The sequence below is a fragment of the Condylura cristata genome, unplaced genomic scaffold, assembly GCF_000260355.1.
Source record: "Condylura cristata isolate star-nosed mole 26May11 unplaced genomic scaffold, ConCri1.0 scaffold00041, whole genome shotgun sequence".
In the NCBI taxonomy this organism is placed as follows: domain Eukaryota; kingdom Metazoa; phylum Chordata; class Mammalia; order Eulipotyphla; family Talpidae; genus Condylura; species Condylura cristata.
Window position 1 is genome coordinate 2,045,409 of NW_004567142.1, and position 20,681 is coordinate 2,066,089.

Here is a 20,681-nt window from a genome sequence, read left to right on the forward strand (position 1 = left end):
ACAAAGGGCCGGAGAACATCCCCCCTCAACCCCAATCCCCAGCCCGCCTTCTCCCGTCCGTCCCGCTGTCCTTCTATCCCGTCTCTGCGTCCCTGGGCCCGACTGTCTCTGAATCCCTCAGCCTCTCTCCTTGTCCCTCTATGTTGTCCTCTGCCCCTCAGTATTGAAGTCCTCTCCCTCTGTCCCCCTTTACCTCCTTGTCTCCCACCTCTCTGTCCTGTCTTTGTCCCCCACCTCTGTCCCTTGGTCACTGTCCTTTTTTATTGGGTCACTCTGTACCCCCATCATCCTCTGTACCCCTTTTTTGTCCCCTTGCATTTTTGCCCTTCCTCTTTGCCCCCTTCCGCCTCTCCTAGTCTCACTGTCACCCTCTTTCTCTGCCCCATGTATGTCCCATACCATGGTCTCTGTCCCCTATCTTTCTTTCATGCCTGTTTCTCTCACTCCCCTCCCCCATCACCTCTGTCCTTCTATCCCCCTTCTTTCTGTCCCACAGTCTCCGTGTCCCTGTCTGTCTGTATCCCCTCTCTAGCCTTACAACCTTCATCCCAGGATCCCCCCATGCTATCCTTCATTTCTCCCTCTCCCTATCCATCTGTGCCCCTAAGGAGAGGAATGGAGTCGGGGAGGGCATCCTAAAGGGCCTTGGAGAGAAGTGTGTGTGTGTGTGTGTGTGTGTGCATGTGTAGGTAGGTGGGAGTATGTGGGAACCTCAGCATGTGGGCACATGTGGATTCTGCAGTTGCCTCCCAAAGGCTGCCCTTTCCCATCCATTCACACACCCAGGTCCTGACTTTCAAAGAAGTCCCCTTCTCGCACATCCTGGGAGTCATACACAGACCCTTACCATATGCTGTGAAAAGCTGGAGACCTCGAAGAAAGGGTGACCCTGAGACTGGGGACAAGGTCAGGAAATGTCACCCTCTCACTCACACCGTGTGAACCTTGGACCTACCACAGGTCACCCCACCCTGGTGGGCAAAGTCACTCTTGAGAGGAACAATGATGGGGAGGTGGCAGAGCAGAAGCAGAGGTTTCAAAGAGATTTGGGAGAGGAGTGTAACCTGATGACACAGGGCTGGGAGCTGGGATTAAAACTTGACTCTTGCTACTTGACCTAGCAGTGGCTGACCCTCGCTCTGGGTCTGTTTTCTGTAAAGTGAAGATGGTGAACTCAGTGACCTGAAAGAGAACTCCAGTTCAGACCCCTAAGAGGATTTCTGGCATATTGGGTGTAGTTATCCCTTTCCCACCCAGGGTTTGATACAGAGCCTCCCTCCTCTCCGCTGTGGACCAGGCAAGGGGCAATACTGACCTTGCCACTCTCTGACCTTTCTTCCTTCTGTAGCCTTCTGCCATTGCTTCAGAACTTGCCTTGCCTTCTTTCTTAGATGAAGACTTGGCATCATTTCCCAGATCAGCGTTTTGGTACCTTAGCTACATTTTTCATCCAATTTTCTTTTGTCTTTATTTTCTAAGCCCCTCACCCCTACCCCAAACCAGGCTTCTGAAATGCTAAACCCCGTGGATCCAGTGAACCTTTCAAAGACCCTGACAGTACTTTAGAATGTTGACATCTTTAGAATACCAGAATCTCAGTATTTAGAATAAAGACACATTTGCAATTCTAGAACTTTAATGGCATTAGCATTCCAGTTCTTGGACAACTTTAAAATTCTGAAATCTTGACCTCTTAGAAATTCAGAATCTTGACATCTTTGGCAACTAGCACCTTGACAGCTTGTAATCATGAGCCTCTCGGTTCTCCAAACCAGAAGACAGCCTAAGAGGACCACCAAACAGGTTCCAGCATCTTTTCTCTAGCACTTTGGAAAGTAGCTTTATAGGCTTGCCTCTTGTATAGTTTCCAAGTCACTGCTTTTAAACTGGCCCCCCAATCCCTTCTGTAAATTTTCTCAAAATTTGATGGGTTGGGGCTTTAAAGGTGGGGAGAGAGCTACTGTCATGGATGCACCTGGTTGAAGGCAAGGGTGTAATTTTATGTCTACTCCTGTCCCTCTCTGGGGCTCATTTTCCCCTCCAGTAAAGCCTAGGAAACTGGAATATATGTTCTCAGAAGGCCCTGTCTCCTTTTCTGTTGGCCTTAGCCACTAGATTTTAGGGAGTATCAATAGTCCCCACATTTTCCTCTTAGTCACCCCTCTTTCTTACTCACCTTGTCCAATCAGCAGGAGAGATCAGGTCAGAAACTTACTCTGTCTTTCCTGGTTAACCCGTACACTCGCCAAGAAAATCAGAAGAGAATAATAAGATTTATGCCAAAAGGAGGAAGTGTCCAGAGCAGGCAGGCGGGAGGAGGTGAGAAAGATCCGGCTCCCTGCCCAGAGATGCGCCCAGCAGAAAAGGACTCAGGGCCAGGAATTGGAGGAGACAAAGGAGCCAAGGGAACAGATACGAAGAAAAGATAGAGAAACTGTTAAGAGTTGGGGTGGCTTTGTGGAAGGAGAGGTTGTTGATCTAAAGAATGGTTTCCTCCCAAATGACTCACTTTCCCTTAAAGTGCTAAAGTTCTGACAGCCTAATCGGACAATAGGGGCACCTCCCCATCAGGAGTCATCCCAGAGTACAGATCTTGGGAGGTTTCTATCATGGACCCCTATGCAGCCATGAGCTAGAGGTCTGAGTCCTTAAGACCCTAGAAATAGGACTCAAGTTTTGCAATAAAGATCCCAGGATCTAACATACAGCAGGGCTGGGGCCTAGGGTGGGTTAATGTCGTGCGAGCCTGGCCTGTCCCCATCTTGGAGAACACAAAGGCAGCTTTCTTTCTTAGGGTGGGGAGTTGGGGGGGGGGTTGCTTGGAGGCAGTCAGACTCACCAGTGCCCAATGGCCTGTGGCATCAGGACCCAGGCACCCACTGGTTCCCACCCAGGCAGACCCTGGGTCCATAGATCCTCAGGAACCAGGCACTAAGGCTCCTCCGCACACAACCAGTGGGACCAGAGGGCAGCCGCAGAGCCTGGGCCTTTCTGGGAAGGGGTAAATAGAGGGCACTGGGGGTGGAGGAGAGGACAGTGGGAGCTCAGTGCAAGCTTGCACCCTTCTCAGCACAGGAATTCCTCTCCTGACCCCATGTCACAGGGGAACCTCCGTGGACTCCCCCACCCTCTGGCTGGGCCTGTGGCCCAGAATCCAGGGAGTTCTGAATATCCCAGGAACGTCTGCCCACAGGGGGGACTTTGTGTAAGAGGCTGCTGACTCACCCTTACACCCCCACCTGACGCCTGGGTCCCAGAGAGGAGGGGGCCAGAGGGCTAGGGGAAGGCCTACTGTGGTTCTGGGAGTTGAGGACTGTGAACCCAGAGTCAAGAGTTTCTAGGAGAGGAGGGACCTGAGGGCTTGGATTCCTAGTCTGAGGGAGAAGGGGCTTGGTGTGTGTGTTTTTTTGGGGGCGTTGTTTGGAGGCCTGGACTCCTGGGTCTGAGAGAGGAAGGGCTGGGGTTCCAAATTTCTGGGCCTGAGGAAGAGGGGTTAGGGGTGTGGACTGTGGTCTGAGGGAAGAGTGGCTGGGGCCTGGAATTACAGGTCTGAGGGAGGAGGGACTGGAGGCCTGGACATGTGTGTCAGAGGGAGTAGGGAACTGGAGTACTAGACTTGTGGGTCTGAAAGAGGGGGCTCTGGGTCTGAACTCTTGGGTCTGAGGGAAGAGGGAACTGAGAGTCCATGAGCCTAATTCTTGAGGGAAGAAGGGAAGGGGGTTAGGAAGCACAGGCTACTGAGTCTGGAGAGGGGAAGGGGCTGGGGGTCTCTAGGTTTCTGGGGGAGGAGGGGCAGGGACCTTAATGCCTAGGTCCTGCGAATACAGGCTCCTTCACAAGCTTGAGCTGGGGAAGAATTGATGCTTTGTGTGAGGATGTTCGGACTCCGCCATTGATGGGGGGTTGAGAGGGGGTTCGATGAGGATGTAGGGATGTACCACCTCCCTAGGGGAGGAAGTGGGGGAAGGAGGCTTGATGCCATGAGCCTCCTGGGGAGTAGATACTAAGGGGGTGGCTATGACCTTCCCAGAACTGTGACCTTGAGACTCCCTTGGGTATACGCTGACTCAGGACCCAGGAAGTGCTCCCCCCACCTCTCTTAGACTCCGTGGAAACACCCACCAGCTGTGGACTCTGGACCCCTGGCTTCTGGGTCCTGAGGTAGGAGGGGGCTTGGGGCCCAGACTCCTGGGTCTGAAGGGGAAGAGGGTAGGAGCTTGGCTTTCTGGAGTGAGGGAAGAGGATACTGACAATCCAGATTCCTGGGTTCTGATGGAGGAGGGTCCAAGGGGCCTGGGCATCTAGATCCTGGGAGAGGGGGCAACTGGGGATTGCATTCTTAGTGGAAGGGAGGAGGGTGCTGGATTCTGGGTTTCCACATATCACTTGCCTAGCTGCTCTTTCCCAAACTCTCCCTTATCCCTTTTTCCAGGCAATATTCCCATGACCACTATAGGCTGTCAACACAGTTTAAAGGGCCAGTGTCCCGGTCCCCAAAGCTCAGCCCCTCTCTGACCAGAAAGTCCCGCCTCACCACCCCCCAACCCTGAAACAAAAGCTCCTGGGACATTAATATTCCAGGCACAGACGCTGTTGGTTACTGACTCCTCGGGAGGGGGAGGGAATAAGACAAAAGCCCCCCACCCTCACCCCATGTGCACCCTCAAGCTGAGAGCAGGGTATAAATTGTGGGGATCAGATCTAGAGGTCCTGATGAATTCCAGGAGATGTTGAGCTTCTTTCTGCCACTGACTTGTTTGGAACCCCAGAGCCTCATTGTCCACATCTGTAAAATGGGGGTTAGCATTGAACCAGCCCTGACATTCAGGATCCATGAATAGGCTTCAAGGTGTTTTTAAAATGTGCCAGAATGTGCAGGCAGGTCAGTTTCATGGGCATAGGCATGTTTTTGGTGGTTGTAATAATAGCTTTGATGTTATTACAGCCTTGCCCAGTTTTGGCTACTGGGCAACACTAGCATCATCCCCATTTTGCAGATTGGGTATTCAGGGCTCAGAAAGATTAGGTCACTTGCCCAAGGTCACACAAATGGCCAGTGGTCCAGCTGGGATCAACCTAGGTGTTAAGATAATGATATCAGAAAGTAATGGTGAGGCTGAATGACCTACTGCCTGGTGTGTACTTGATTCACTAAGGTTCCCAGATATTTATTAAGCACCAGGCACTCTTCTAGGAACTAGGAACGCCACAGTAAACCTAATGGATGATGTCCCTGCCTTTGTGGAAAGTATGTTCTAGTAATGGAAGACAGATAATAAACAAGTAAGCAAATTAGTGACATTTCCATTGAAGAAATAAGACACATGGTGAGGAAGTAGAACGTGTTTTGGGGGTGAAGGGCTAGGGAGTAAGTTGATAAGTAAGTGTTGATAAGAGCAGAAATCCATGAGAATGGAGGTGGTCCTGGGATGATCAAAGCAGAGGGAAGAGCAAGTAAAAAGACCCTGTGGTAGAAATGAGGTTCGGTGTGTTTGAGGGACATCAAAGCTGGTGAGCCTGCAGTGAAGTCAGTAGCAGGAAGTGACCAGAGCAGTATTCAGAGAGGAACCAGGCCATGTAGCACCTTGAAGATCCAGGGAACAAGTCTAGATTTTAGTCTGAGTACAATGGACAGTTTTTAGAGGCCCTAAGTTAGAGAGATGACTCAATTTGATTTGATCTTTTTGAAAAATCCCTATGACTACTATGTGAAGAATGGCTCCAGTGGGGGCAAGGAGAGGCAAACATGGAAACGGGGAGACCCATGAGAAGATTCTTAAAGGAACCGGGTAAGGAATATTGTTGTTGGATCAGGGTGATGATGGAAGAGGTAGATAAGGATGTAGAGATTTGATCATTTGTTTTGGAGACAGAATAGATAGATGTTCTTGATGCAATGGATGTTAGAGGTGAGGGGAAAGTGAAAACTTGGATTATTTTTAGGTTTTTGGCTTAAGCAACTGGTTGGATGATTGGCACTGAGAAAACATGAGAGAGGCAAGGATTAGATATATTAAGCTTGATATTCCAAGAGATGCTAGATAAACTCCTAATTGTGGTTTAAGTACTCAAACCATTATATAAAAACCTAAAGGAAGTCTACAAGTAGGCATCCAGAACTTCTACGGCAGCTCCATGCACCATACAGTTCTTGGCCCCACTGCCCTGATCCTCATGGTCCAAGATGGCTGCCAGAACTCAGGCATCACATCATAGTTCCAGGCAGCCAAAGATGACCCAGTGGAAAAGGGCTTTTCTCCTTTCTTTGGGAAGTCCTCCCCAAATTACCACAACATTTTTCTTTATATCCAGTTAGACACAACTTTGTCATACAGACCCACTTACCTTCAAGGGAGTCTGAGAAATGTTTCTGCAGGATATAGGGCAACTATAAAATACAGTTTTGTTATAGGAAAAAGGAAGCATGGCAATGGGCACAGAAAGCCAACTGTCTCTTCCTCCATACCTCCAGAATTCCTCCAAAATTAATCATTTCCATCCTTCAGCTCCCAAATCTGATTACCTATGTTTTCACAGGGAACACTTTTGATGGGATATTATAGTGAGTTCTGTCTACTGCCCCATAAATATTGAAGGCCTCCCAGGGCAGGGATCTCATCTGACTCATCTCTGGGCATACATTTCCTGAAAACCTATCCACTGTTCAGGAAATACTTGACTGAATGAGACTGAGCCAGAATATAAGATACATGAACAGGTAGCTATCCCAGTTAAAATAATTTTAAGGTAAATCACCAGATCTGCTCATGGCACGTTCCTGCTTTAGAAGCTCCACTGACTTGGAGGATTAGACTGGCACCTGAAATCCCTGGTCAGGACATCCCACAATGCTTCACCAAAGCTGCACACTTTTTACCTAGGCAGCCTAGAGTAGATGTGGACGCAGAATATGGCATCAGATGCTGGCTCTGCCACTCTCAGGCTGTGGCCTTAGGCAAGTCATTTTCTCTCTTTGGTCTAATGTTTTCATCTCTAAAATAGGAATTGGGGGAAAAAAGAGGGATTGAAAATAGTGCTTACCTTATTCAGGCACTGTGATGACTAAATGGAAAGTATATTGCCAAGGCCCTTAGAAAGTGCCTAATAAACAGTAGCCATTGTGGTTATTGTTTAGAAGATGATAGTGACAGTGATGCTGCTGATGCTGATGGGTCTCAGCTTTGACCTTCACTGGAGACTATAGATCTAATCTACCTTGTTGCTCTAACAGATCAATCATGTAGTAGGTTAACTGATAGTAGGTAACAAACAGCACTGAAATCTCAATGGCTCATGTTATAGTCCTGAGTAGGCAGGTCACAAGGGACAGTCAGACAATACTCTGGGCTCTGTGAAGGCCTCTTCATTCAGCCAGCAGGAAGGATTGCGAAATAAACCAAGCTAGGTGATGTATTTCTTCCACCTATATCCCCTTGGCCAGCAGTCAGTCACATGGCCCCACCTAAGGACAAGGGATGCTAGGAATTGTAGTCTAATTGTGTGTGGTACCAGCTAGCTTTGGTCGTGTAACAGAGCCTCCAAAACTTAGTGGCTTAAAAAAACAACAGCTATTTTATTTGCTCACAACTCTGGGGTCAGCAGTTTCCGTTGGGCACTTGGTTCAGTTGGCCACTGGGGCTGGATGATCCAGGAAGGCCTCACTCTCATGGCTGATTGTTAGTGCTGGCTGTTGGGTAGCTTTCTCTCCATGTGGTCACATCCTCAAGGAAGCTACCCTGGGCATCTTCACCTATTTCAGTGCACAACAAAAGCAGGCCTCTAGAACTCACACAATATATCACTTCTAGCAAATTCTGCTGGTCAAAGCAAGTCACAGGCTTACTTATATTCAGGATGCTGGTGTGCATCCTTAATGGGGAGAGCAACAAAGCTTACAAGGACAAGTACCAGAACAGGCTATATTTTCAGGCAAACAATAACATGTACCCAGGTGTGGAAGATGGGATGTGTTGAACACAAGTTGAACAGCTACTCACACTTTGAGACCTAAAGGTAGAGGATCTTTCTTCCAGAACCTTCTCTAACCAGAAGTTTTCTCTTCCTCCTTCCTTGGGCTCTCAGTGTGCCCCTGTGTGGCCCCATTAGAGTATATATCCTTGGATCTTGACTCCGCTCGAACCCCAAGTGGGTTTTCTCCAGCTGCAAAATCCAGCCTGCAAATGTTGGGTATAATGAATTGCATGGGAGAGGAAGGAGACAGGTTGGAGGTTTGGTGAAAGAGGGAGGAAAAAAAGAATTGCAGCTCTCCATGAGTCTTCTATGTTCTCTCTGTGCTGGTCCAGGGGCAGGACAGGAAGTGCAGACAGAGAATGTGACAGTGGCCGAAGGTGGGGTGGCCGAGATAACCTGCCGACTGCACCAGTATGATGGTTCCATAGTTGTCCTTCAGAACCCAGCCCGGCAGACACTGTTCTTCAATGGCACCCGAGGTGAGTCTTGAAGGAGGAGAGGACTTGGGCTTGACTGCAGAGTTCTGAAAGAAAACAGAGCTGAGAATTCCAGATTCCTGGGTCTGAGGGAGGAAGGAGCTAGGGGCCTGGATTGTGAGGAGGAAGGCAATCTTTCTGGGTCACCAAGAGAGTAAAGAGGTAGGCACCTTAGACTTGCAGGTGAGTCTGGAGAAAGGGTAGGGCTTCTGAGGCCAAGGTCCCCAAGTTCACCACTGGTTCACTCTCTAGCCCTGAAGGATGAGCGTTTCCAACTTGAGGAGTTCTCCCCCCGCCGGGTGCGGATCCGGCTTTCAGATGCCCGGTTGGAGGATGAGGGGGGCTATTTCTGTCAGCTGTACACAGAGGATACCCACCACCAGATTGCCACACTCACTGTACTGGGTAAGTGATAACAGCAGTGACTCCCCACTTGTACCCAGACCCTCCTTTCTCATCTGCTTATTCCTTTTTCTAGACATTTAACCCAGTAAATAAGGCTGGCTTTCCTCACCTCTGGCTGACCCCTGCCACCTGGGACTCTTGTTCCCTTTGGTCCCTAGAATCCCACAGTGTGATTACTTTGAACTCACCTCCGTCCTACCCTTGATGACCCTCCTTATGTCCTCCTCGCTGCAGTGGCCCCAGAGAATCCAGTGGTGGAGGTTCGGGAGCAGGCGGTGGAGGGCGGTGAAGTGGAGCTTAGCTGTCTGGTTCCGAGGTCTCGCCCAGCGGCTGTCCTGCGATGGTACCGGGACCGCAAGGAACTAAAAGGTGCTATGGCTTGTGGGGACAGTTCAGCAGGGGCGGGGCTTGAAAACAGGCGGGACTTTGGGCGTGGTTAAAAAAGTACTGGTCTGACACACATATGCCTTTCAAAATGCAGCTACCAGAAAGAATTGGAAGATAAGTGGGCTTGGGCTTGGCGGTGAAAAGGGGAGGAGCTATGGAGGAGGCAGGTGAAGTGGGCTGGGTTGAAGAGGTGTGTTGTTTAGAGGACAATAGGCGAGGCCTGCAGCTCAGGTGAGGGGCTTAGCAAATAATTTGCTCTGGGATTGGTTGGGGGTTTAATTCCCTCCATGTGCGGAGCCTGGATTCGAGCCTGGATTCGGGTTTAACTTTGGGGTGGCCTGGTGTATCAGGAATGAGCAGCGGCCAGGAAAATGGCAAGGTCTGGAGCGTGGCGAGCACGGTGAGGTTTCGCGTGGACCGCAAGGACGACGGCGGTATTGTCATCTGTGAGGCACAGAATCAGGCGCTGCCCTCCGGACACAGCAAGCAGACGCAGTACGTGCTGGACGTACAGTGTAAGTGCCCAGTGGGCCGGGACCCCGGTGAGGGGGGTATCCCAACTCGAGCTGCCTGCCCCTGGGAGGGCCCCTAGCCTCGTGGGATGACATGGACAATCATTCTCCCTTCTTACTTGTGCCCACAGACTCACCCACAGCCCGGATCCATGCTTCCCAAGCTGTGGTAAGGGAAGGTGATACGCTGGTGCTCACCTGTGCTGTAACAGGGAACCCCAGGTGAGCTCTGAGGCCTGAGACTCCTGGATACTGAAGAGGAGCAGATTGGGGATCTGAAAGGGGAGTGGGTGGACAGAGGGAGTTGGATCCCGGACTTCTGAGTCTTGAGGGAGGAGGTTGGCACTTGGACATCTAGATCTTTAGGAAGGAGGCTTCAGGAGTCCCCACTTCTGAATTTTGAGGTGGAAAGGACCAGGAAGGCAAGGATTCCTAAGACCATGGTCATGAGTGAAAACTGAGCTTGGGACTGTTGGTTTTCTACAATAGGAGATAAAAGAATAGTAGAGGGACTTTTGTTTGGAGAACTGCATGTCTAGATGCAGAATTGGGTGGTGGCACCTGAGTCTCTAACTCTGACTGTATTTTGCCTCCGCCCAGGCCAAACCAGATCCGCTGGAACCGTGGGAATGAGTCTTTGCCTGAGAGGGCCGAGGCTGTGGGGGAGACTCTTACGCTGCCTGGGCTGGTATCTGCGGATAACGGCACCTACACTTGCGAGGCTTCAAACAAGCATGGCCACGCGAGGGCGCTCTATGTGCTAGTGGTCTACGGTGGGTGAGGGCAGATTGCTGTGGACTAAGGGGCGGGGTCCGGGGCGAGGGCGGCCCCCTGACCTTCGTGGGCGGGGCCTCGGGAATGGGCCGACTGGATTGGATGATCCTATGGTAGTGGAGCTGTGGGGCGGGGTCTAAGCAAAAAATTATTCCGGAAAAACTGGCCAAATTCTTATAGTATCTGGGTTCAGATTCGTCTCTGCAGAGTCCTTTTGCGGGTAACTGTATAACACTTAGTTTCCTCATGGTAAAATGGAAATAAACAATAGCACCTACTTCTGGGCTGTTGTGAAGATTGTATGACCAAAGTACATAAAACGGGTTGACCCTTAGCACAAAGTTATGTTTATGACATGGGGTAGGAATTTTGAATATGCCCAGCATTTTTAATAGTTGGAGCATTTGAGAAGAGATGGGAGAGGTTGGACCTGAGGTTCCCCAGAGAGAAATGAGTAGAAAGGAGAGAGAGGTGGGCGGAGGCAGTTGGGGAAAGCGGGGTTGGGTATCAGAGGAAAGTGACACCTACACTGGGAGGCGTCAGATTGGCATGGCTGCTAGCGCTTTGTGTGCTGGTGGTCTATGGTGAGGGCAAAATGAGGTTAACCTGGGGAAGCAGGAGGCTTGAGAGAGACAGGGCAGGTAATAGCAAAATGGCTCCGGGGTCATTTTGTACTTCTTGAGTAAACGGATTATCTGAAAAGAATGGAACCATGAAAAGGGGCTACCGGGTGGCTGTGCTTTTTGAGGGGTGCAATGTGGTGTGGAGACAGATTTAGGAGATTGGCTATGATGGGGGTGGGGCTGGGCTGGGAGTGTCCTTGATATGCTGGTCCTTTGCCCTGTCCCTCTGGCAGACCCTGGTGCAGTGGTAGAGGCTCAGACGTCCGTGCCCTACGCAATTGTGGGCGGGATCCTGGCGCTACTGGTGTTTCTGATCATATGTGTGCTGGTGGGCATGGTCTGGTGCTCAGTACGGCAGAAGGGTGAGTTGTAGCTTTCGGAAGGGGCGGGGCCTTTAGTCGGAGTTCCAAAGAGGGAGGGAATAAAGCTGGCATCAGTGGGGAGGGGGAAGCTCAGAGTCAAGAATTAAAGACTTTGGTATGGTTAGGTCAGGATTCCAAGAGGGGTGGGTCTTTCAGCCCTGGGCTCAAAAAGGGTGACAGTGGAAGCTGAATTAAGTTTATGGGTTTGAATAAACAATTTATCTTCCTAATGCTGGATTCGTTGGGAGCAGGGAGATACCATTAAGAGAATGAATAAGGGTTGATCTTTCCAGTAAATTTTGATGGAGTCTTGCTAATATGCTTTTATCTATTTCTCTGTCCCTGTTTTGGCATTCCCTGGACTTGATTCCCTCTCCCTCTGTTTTGTTTCTTCCTCCATCTTTTCTTGCCTACCTTCCTCTTTATATTTCTGTCCAATGCCTGGGTTCACATATATGTTGCCTCTTCCTCATCCCTGGGGGTCTGTTACCCTTCAGGCTCTTATCTGACCCACGAGGCCAGTGGCTTGGATGAGCAAGGAGAAGCAAGAGAAGCCTTCCTCAATGGCAGTGATGGACACAAGAGAAAAGAAGAATTCTTCATCTGACCCCACATTCACCCCAGGTCTGGGCCTGGGCAGGGGTCCACCCCACTGCCAGCTGCAAAGACATTTACCAGAGTCTGGGATGGTGGGCATCTCCCCCCACCACTAACACCTCAGACGTTGGGCAGGGATGGGGGTATCCGATGCCTGGGTCTCTGCAAGAGCCAGAAGCAAGGACCCAGAGGTCTGGGTCCTCCAGGGGGCAGGGGCCAAATGTCCACACCCCCAAGTCCAGGGAGGGCACTAGGGATTGGGTTTGGGGAAGATAACTGGGGGAAGGCCAGAGCCCCTAGCAGCAGAACCAGGTCTTGTGGGGAGGGGGTCAGATTCTGGGAAGGGCAGGGTGGGCAGGGAAGGGCAATACAGATTTCTTTGGGGGTCCCAGACCCCATGCCAGCCATTGTAGGAGTTCCACAGAGCTCTGGGCACCTCTTTGCAAAGCCATGTTTGCACGGTGGGGGAGAGGGTGGGGGGAGGGTGTGGAAACTGGGATTCTGTGTCTTCGTGTCATAACTTTGATGGGGGTGGTGAGGGAGACAGCCTGAACCCTTTTCTCTAGTTCCCCTTACCTAGGTTTCAGATTCCCTTTTTCTTCACCTCCTTCCCCTATATTTCTTCCCATCCATATTTGTCTCTCTGTCCACCCAGTCCTTAGGGGGCCTTCCCCATCTCTCCTCCAGGCCCCCAAGGGATGGGGAAGGGAGAAAGGGGGAGGGGGTGCATTGGTCTCTATGGTTTTATATATAATATATTAAAAAATCAAAAATCTGTATGAAAATATCAGATTGTGCCCCCCCTCACCCCATTCCTGGCTTTTGCCCCCTTTTTCTTGTTTTAAAAAAACACATTTTGTACGGGGCGGGGTGGGAAACAGGGAGGGGGTTTGGCAATCCCACTAACCACCATTAAACTGAGGAGAGAACAAGTGTTTGGGATGGCTGTGTGTGTGTCACTCTGCTCAGAGCTCTAGCATGTTGGGAGGGGAACTGAACTAAGGGAGGGGGAGAGAGTGGAGTGAGATGGTTGCTGGTGGACAGTGGAGGTCAGGAGAGGGCCCTTATCTCTCCAAGGGCATCTCCATTCACCGACAAATACTCTCATCTCTTAAGCAGTCACTGAACTATTGCTTTCCCAGGCAGTGACCTGGGCCTTCCCTTCCCTTACTGAAACCCTGGGATGTCAATTTCCAGGGAAAAGTTCAACTCTTCATATTTCACACAACCCCCATTCATTCATCTAAATTTTACATGAGTGATTCTAATTTTCAACTCTAAAACATATTGACCTGTTTTTTTGTGCCAGGTGTTGCTCAAAGGTCTGCAGATGCCCTGGTAAATAAAACAGGTAAAAGTTTGGTATTCCAGACAGCTAAACATTCTTTTGAACATTAAAATATTATTCTACACACTGAGGACTCAAAATGAGAGGGTGTGACTGGATCCGTTCTTACCCTCAGGAAGCTTTCAATGAGGAAAATATACTATAACCAAAGGAGCTTTTTTTAAAAGATGCCAACATTAAGATAAAGTGCAGAGTAAAGGGATGTGGGATACTATTTTAACTTATTATGGAAAACTTTAAACTTAACATTAATAGAACAGGGCCATTAAATTCCATGCATCCTTCTCACCAGCTTTGACAGCCATCACCTCAAAGCCATTCCTGATTTATCTGCATCCTACTCACTTTCCTAAAGTAAATCTGGCGGTTCTATTTAATAAAGGTTAAGTGTCTCAGATGTACATCTGTGCCCAGATGTGCACATGAGCAACTCTTCAAAGATGAGAAGAAAGAGCATTTTTTAGGTAAGGGGAATAGCATGGCAAGTAGCATGTAGAGATTGGGGAGTTTGAGGGCAGATGGCCCTTGACGAGGGGATAAACAAACTGGAGAGAGGTGGGTGAGGTCCTAGTCAGCAGGGTCAGACCAGTGTACAGCCCCAGAAGCCACAATAAAGAGTTGGAGTTGACAGTCACTTTCCAGAAGTCCAAGAATGTTTCTACCACTTCCCATTCTCTCAGCATGAAGTCTGGGCTCTTAAGGTCACCTATAAAAGCCTCTTCAATTATTCCAGGCTTAACAAACTGCTTTCACTTCCTCAATCAAATCTAATCTTTTGTTGTTATTATTACCCCTAGGCTTTTGCCTTTGCTGTTCCCTCTGCCAAAAAACCTCCTTAGTTGACTTCTATCCATCCTTGGCCTAAAGATAACCATCTTTTGGAAGACTTTCCAGGGAGGCAGGCGCTCCCACTCGCCCCCAGAACTTCTTATGTTCTATTCATCCCAGGTCTAACTACTCTGGGTTATGGTTCTGTTTAAGTTTGGCTCTCTTTGGAGTGGGGACAGGGGCTGGTATGTCTTGTTTTCTGCGAAAACCGTAACTTCCGTTCGCACAGAGCCTGACACATTGGCAATAAGTATTTATCCTCGTCCGGAGGAGGGCGGGGTAAGGGTCCTGGTCTTGGTGCCTCTTCTCTGATGTAAGACTAAAAACAAGGCCATATTCGCGCCAGTCCGCAGTCCGAATGCGCAAGCGCTCTCCTCAGGAGCGCGAGCCCCCCGCCCCGCATATGCTAATCACTGCGCTCAGATGTAAGGTCTCTCCGGGGAATATGCAAATCATCCTTTTCAGCGCCCGAGGCCTCCCATTGTCCCGCACCAAGATTATGCAAATAAGCAGGCAACTGGTCCAGGATCCGGGCCGAGCTGGCATCCCCCCTCCACCCCTAAGGCATCCCGTTTTCTATAAAGGCGCGTTCGTGCTCCGCTCACGCACGCGCAAGCCCTCAGTTTCTAGTTCCGTCAGGCTGTGGGCTGTACCAAGTAAACCCGGACGGCAAGGGGCAAAGCCCGGAGCCCCTAGCGCGGGCTTCGTCTAAGGCCTGACTCGGAGAGCCCCTCTTCTCACTGCGACAGGAATGGTCCATAACGCCGCGCAAGCGCCCTAGGCTCTTTACGCCCCTCGCACTCCCTCCTACCCCTTTTGCAGCGCAGGCGCAGAGCCCAGGCGTGCAGCCGCCGCCGCCGAGCCGGAGCGGGGGCTACCAGCACCGGTGAGTGTCCGGGGCCAGAGTGCGCGGGGCATGCCGGGAAACGGGCGCTACTACACCATTGCATGATGGGAGTGATGGCTCCCGCAAAGCCGGCAGGGTGTCGGGCCGTGGTGGCCTGAAGGCGAGACCCAGGATCCCCTTTCTCCCCCCACGCGGCTCCATGCTGCCCTGGAGCATCCTGGGAAACGGGATGCCCCGTCCTAAAGCATTGTGGGAAACGACTAGTCGTTATAGGCCTAGTGCATTCTGGGAAGGATTGTCCTGGGTTCTTGCGGGCAGCTGATCCATTGGTAACACGTTGCACCGAGCATCCTTAAAGTTTGGAGTGCTTCGACACAGCACCTTGGAAGGTGGTCATTGTAGGTTTGAGGCTTCGTTGGGAAGAATGCCCCCAGGGCTTGGTCCTTATTGACCCCTCTAAGGTTTTGAGCTGACCTCCTGGCCCCCAGCTTTGTGGGTATGGGTACCTATTGTGTCCGAACAGGACATCTTGGGTTTTGGTTGCTGTCGACTCTGGACATGGTAGTGTCTTCGATACTATGTTTGTCTTAGGGTAGTGAGGGAGCTTCACTTATGTTCCTCTGAGATCATGGGTGCCAGTTTGGCCCCCACTGCCATTGTAGGAATGCTACTTGTGCACTAAGGAATTCTACATCTAACATGTGGGATACACTGTGTGTGCCTGTGTAATGCACGGGGAGAAGGCTGAACTGGTGAGCAATGTCTTCTGGTAACCTCATAGGAAGTCCTGTTGTGTGCCATTTAAAATACAGAACGACCAGCAAAAGTAGAATTTCAGATAAACAAAATTTTTGGAAATATACATTCTAGGTGTTGCATGGGACATTCCTTAAGTGGGCATGCTTTTATTTACTAAATCTGTCTACTGTATCCTGGCATAAAGTAGAATTCCAAAATTAAATATGGGCAATAAAGTATTATAAGTACTCTCACCTGCCAATTATGAGAGCTCTCTTCCTTAAAGTTCAGATCCAGGTGTCTTCAGAAAGCTTCCCATGCCAATGATGCCCAACCTAATGCCCTAGCCTGGTCCAAGCATCCATCCTAGTCTTTATCTTCCTAGTTTCCAGCATCCCAATACTAAACTTGACATCTGGGCTTTGAAGGGACCGTGTATTCTCCACCACTGTCTATTCCAGTGCTCAGCACAGGTTTTGGCATGTAAGAGGTGCAGCTAAAGCTGCCAGCCCCTTCACTAACAGCCCCGACTCTGCTGTCAGGGAGTGAAGTGGGAAAATGCAAGATGTCTTGTTGAGGAAGATGAAGAGGGGAAGAAGTCACAGAAAACTTCTTGGGAGAGGTAGAAGCTGGTGGTGTTTGAGCTAGGAAGTATGGAGGCACTTGTGTTGGAGGTGGGCTTTGGAGGGTGAGTAGAATTTCTCCAGTCAGATGAGGGGGGAAAAAGACATTTTAGACAAAAACAAAAGTTTGTGCCAAGTCCCACAGATGTGGAAATATCTGGCATGCTCAGGGGGTGGTGAGAAGCCTGGAATGGCTGGAGTTTATACAGAGTTGGGGTGAAAGTAATTATTGCTAGTTAGTAGAATACCTGCCACATACCAGTAATTTATATAAACAAGACAACCTTTTCAGCCGAGAGATTGTTCTATGAGAAGTAGGATGGCATAGCATTAAATCCTAGTTCACATACCTACAAAATCGGGTTACTTGTTAGTCCTCTGCATCGTAGTTTACTTTGTGCAAAGGAGATAATCTGTCTCAACATGGTTTTGAGGTGTACTAGAGTTATGCCCTGGATTTCCCTGCTCTGTACAGAGAAAGAAACACACTAGAGAAGTTAGGTCACTTGTTTGAAGCTACACAGCTAGAATGTGGCAGGTTTAGTATTCTACCCTAGATAGCACCTTGCCAAGGTGTAACCTGATACAGAACTAGGGCTGGTATTTGGTTATTTAAATATTGGAATACTTCCAGACTGGCTGGTATATCATGGTTACCCTAAGTAATCCCTACCCCTAGCTGCTACTTTGTTTCTCAATAGATTTTCTCACAGTTCAGCAACTGAAGGGTTCATTGCTGGCAGAGGACAGTGTTCTGCTGAGTTCTGACTGGTGCCCATGCTATTCCTGCTGTTAAATATTTAGAGTGTTACCCCTCCACACCCCATTAAACCATAGATAGCTTTCTTGCCCAGATGGGGGAAATGAAGGCCTATAGTAGGGCAGAGCCAGCCACTTTGGCCCTTTAGGCAGTCTGAGACAGAGCTGACAGAGCTAACAGGAGTTATTTATCTCTGCTCGAGCACTAAGCACAGAGCTGGGCCTGGGGAGGCAGATGCTATGTAAAAATTTATTGAGTCACCAAAGGCCTTTCCTTTCTCCTGTCCAGCATCCCTTTCTACCTGCTGACATTTTGCGTTAGAAACTTGTGACCGTGGTGGACAGCTGGCAGGGGAGGGACACTGCCCAGCTGTTGCTCTGCTCCTGTCTCCTGTCCCCTCCCCCGGCCATGACAGAGACCCGTGAGCCAGCTGAGACTGGGGGCTACGCCAGCTTGGAAGAAGATGATGAGGATCTTTCTCCAGGTGAGACAGACTTAGAGATAGTGGCATTGGCTTGATTACCATCTGGGCTTGGAGTGGGGGCTCTGCGGAGAGATTTTTGGGGGGAGTAGCTCCTTGTCTTGCTAGAGATGATGCTCTGACTGGGACTCTGTGCTCTGCTGGGTGACCTCTTCCAGCTGAGACTTCTGGGGACTGTAGTTTGACTGGAATAGCTCTCCTTGCTGGAGGATCTATATTGGCCGTAATCTTTCTCTTTTCTGAGGGTTCTAGATCGGCTAGGCTCTTTTTCCTTTCTGGGGATTCTAAGTAGGTTGTTCTCTCTCTTGCTGAAAGTTTTAGATTGATTGTGATATGTCCTCTTTGTGGGAATTCTAGATTGACTGTGAGCTCTTTCATTGCTGGAGGTTCCAGATCGGCTGCTATTGCTCTCTTTGCTCCTACTTCTAGATGGTCTGAGATGCCTCTCCTCGCTCGGACTTCTAGATTGTCTGAGGCTCCTCCCCTTGGTGGGGCTTCTAGATCGCCTCTGAGTCTTCTCCTTGTTGGGACTTCTAGATTGTCTGAGCTCCCACTCATTGCTGGGGCTTCTGGATTGCCTGTGAATCCTTTCATTGCTGGAACTTCTAGATTGTCTGAGACTCCTCCTCTTGCTGGGGCTCCTAGACCTTCTATGAGCCCTCTCCTCGCTTTGGCTTCGAGATCTGTGAGTCCTCTCCTTGCTGGGGCTTTGGAATCTCCTGTGAGCTCCCTCCTTGCTGGGGCTTCGGAATTGTTTGTGAGCCCCCTCCTTGCTGGGCCTTTGAAACCGCCTGTGAGCCCCCTCCTCGCTGGGGCTTGGGGATTTCCTGTGAGCCCCCTCCTCACTGGGGCTTCGGGATCGCCTGTGAGCCCCCTCCTCGCTGGGCCTTCGAAATCGCCTGTGAGCCCCCTCCTCGCTGGGGCTTGGGGATCTCCTTTGAGCCCCCTCCTCACTGGGGCTTCGATATCGCCTGTGAGCCCCCTCCTCGCTGGGCCTTCGAAATCGCCAGTGAGCCCCCTCCTCGCTGGGGCTTGGGGATCTCCTGTGAGCCCCCTCCTCGCTGGGGCTTCGGGATTGCCTGTGAGCCCCCTCCTCGCTGGGCCTTCGAAATTGCCTGTGAACCCCCTCCTCGCTGGGGCTTGGGGATCTCCTGTGAGCCCCCTCCTCACTGGGGCTTCGGTATCGCCTGTGAGCCCCCTCCTTACTGGGGCTTCGGGATCGCCTGTGAGCCTCCTCCTTGCTGGGGCTTTGGGGTCGCCTGTGAGCCCCCTCTTTACTAGGGCTTTGAAATGGCCTATGAGCTCTCTCTTTACTGGGGCTTCTAGACTCACTGTGACTTCTTTCTCTTCTGGGGATTCTGGGTTGGTCATAACTTTCCTCCTTGCTGCTGGTTCTAGACTGGCTGCGTCTTTTCATCTGGCTGGGCGTTCCCTTACGGGTACGGCTTCTTGCCCTACTGTAATTTCTCATCCAATTGATCACCCCCATGTCTCTCTTCCAACTGTGACTTCTTGTTCTTTGGGGCATTCTAGACCTGCTGTGGCTTCTAGACCTGCTGTGGGTGCTAGAATGACTGTGACTTCGGGTCCTGCTTGGTGTGCTAGAGTGGCTGTGACTTCGGGTCCTACTGGGCACCCTCCCCTGGTTATTATCCTTGACCTTGATGGACTCATCAGTTGGACTATGACTCTGTTCCCTGTTGAGGGTGCTCATCTTGCTGTAACTCTTCAGCCCTGGTGATGGCAGAGACTGACTGTGACTTTGCTCCTTGAAGGGAATGCTGGTGGGGCTGTAACTCTTTGCTCTACTAGAGGGTGCAGCCAGCCTGGAGCTCTTTTTCATGCCTGAGGCTCCTGGTGGGCTGTAACTCTTCTCCCTGCTCACATTTTTAGACTGGCTCTTACTCCTTTCTTGGTTGTTGGTTCTAGGCTGACTGTAACTCTTACCCCCACGCTGTTTGGTTTGGGAAGTAGGAGTTCTTGCTTTGCTAGGCACACCTGGCTTGGCATCAGGAGTTCTCAGTTTGCTGGGCGTGCTGGCTCTGCTGGGTGACCTCTTGGAGCCGCGGCTCCCCCTCCTGCCAGGAGTTCTGCCCCGACTGCGTGTGCCTCTGCGCTGCTGGTGTCTTACCCCACTGACCTTACTGACTTTGCTGGCTCTGGTGTCAGTGCTGGCCCTGCTGGGTGTTCTTGCCCGGCTGCGCACTTGGGACTTGCTGCTGGACCGATTGGAAGGGGTTGTCTTTGTCCTTGCCCATTTAGTAGACTTGGTACTGCCTGGGCTTGTGACGGAGTTAGGAGCTGTTGATGGCTTGCTGGGCACCGAGGGGCTCTTGGGTGTGGCCAATTTAGTAGTCTTCAAGGAGGCATGAGATTTGGGAGACGCTGCGGGCAGGGAGGCTCCAGTGGACTCCGGAGATGTGCTGGGCTTTGAGGATCTCATGGGTGGAGAAGGCATGGTGGGCGCGAAAGGCCTTGTGGCCCCAGGAGTCACAGTGGACGTGAAAGCTCTTGAAGTCATCATGGAGGATGCTGGCCTTTCACAGGCCAACTGTGTGAAGTCATAGTGGGCACTGAATACCCTGGAGGGGGTGGTATGAAGTCAGGTGGGAGCAGAAAGAGGGGTGGGGCTAGAGATATTTCCTCTGTGTTTTGCAGCCATTTAGCAAATGTTTGCTGAGGTTGACTAATGCTCAGAATTGCTGGGAACATGGAGCTGGGTCAGGCCCAGTTCCTGCCTTCCAGGAGCCCACTGCCCAGAGTCACTGCCCAGGTGTTTGGGGTTTGTTAGAGACGACAGGGGAGCCTAGATGAGAGAGACACTGAGCACCTGGGGAGTCGGGGACCACCTCATGGTGGAGATGATGTGTGCACCAGCCTGAAAGAGGAGCAGGACTTGCTAATAGAGATGGCAGAGGCCACCCCAGGGGGGACAAGGGCAGAGGCAAA

General features: G+C 50.7%; 3 protein-coding genes across 5 annotated transcripts in view; 2 read left to right on the plus strand and 1 right to left on the minus strand.

Moving 5' to 3' along the window:
- The first annotated feature begins 8,202 nt into the window (after nt 1-8,202).
- On the plus strand, nt 8,203-13,040 carry CADM4 (cell adhesion molecule 4). The gene is made up of 8 exons (XM_004693940.2): nt 8,203-8,450; nt 8,700-8,852; nt 9,087-9,221; nt 9,590-9,754; nt 9,883-9,973; nt 10,352-10,524; nt 11,382-11,510; nt 12,008-13,040. Exons 1-8 carry the CDS (start codon nt 8,270-8,272, stop codon nt 12,115-12,117), a joined length of 1,137 nt encoding a protein of 378 aa, XP_004693997.1. The 5' UTR covers nt 8,203-8,269; the 3' UTR covers nt 12,118-13,040.
- A 1,847-nt stretch (nt 13,041-14,887) lies between these two features.
- ZNF428 (zinc finger protein 428) overlaps nt 14,888-20,681 on the plus strand; it is an 8,558-nt gene continuing 2,764 nt past the window's right edge. The window contains exons 1-2 of one of the 3 annotated variants that reach the window (XM_004694169.2): nt 14,888-15,169; nt 17,540-17,735. In XM_004694169.2, the coding sequence (XP_004694226.1) occupies nt 17,660-17,735 (76 nt within the window). In that variant the 5' untranslated portion in view covers nt 14,888-15,169; nt 17,540-17,659. Of the gene's footprint in view, nt 15,170-15,441; nt 15,529-17,539; nt 17,736-20,681 lie in introns of those variants that run through there. The other 2 variants (XM_012733680.1, XM_012733679.1) reach the window with 2 other exon arrangements.
- Nucleotides 17,771-20,253, minus strand: SRRM5 (serine/arginine repetitive matrix 5). The gene is made up of 3 exons (XM_012733454.1): nt 19,286-20,253; nt 18,391-19,249; nt 17,771-17,797 (listed from the first exon to the last, which is right to left on the minus strand). The coding sequence occupies exons 1-3, from the start codon at nt 20,251-20,253 to the stop codon at nt 17,771-17,773; spliced, it is 1,854 nt and encodes a 617-aa protein (XP_012588908.1).

Coding starts and splice junctions, on each gene's coding strand:
- CADM4 (XM_004693940.2), top strand. CDS start 8,270: ATGAGTCTTCTATGTTCTCTCTGTGCTGGTCCAGGGGCAGGACAGGAA. Junction 8,451..8,699: donor GTTCTTCAATGGCACCCGAG/GTGAGTCTTGAA, acceptor TTCACTCTCTAG/CCCTGAAGGATGAGCGTTTC. Junction 9,222..9,589: donor GGACCGCAAGGAACTAAAAG/GTGCTATGGCTT, acceptor CTGGTGTATCAG/GAATGAGCAGCGGCCAGGAA.
- SRRM5 (XM_012733454.1), bottom strand. CDS start 20,253: ATGACTTCAAGAGCTTTCACGTCCACTGTGACTCCTGGGGCCACAAGG. Junction 19,250..19,285: donor CATTCTAGCACCCACAGCAG/GTCTAGAAGCCA, acceptor AATGCCCCAAAG/AACAAGAAGTCACAGTTGGA. Junction 17,798..18,390: donor GAAGCCAAAGCGAGGAGAGG/GCTCATAGAAGG, acceptor ATCTCTCCGCAG/AGCCCCCACTCCAAGCCCAG.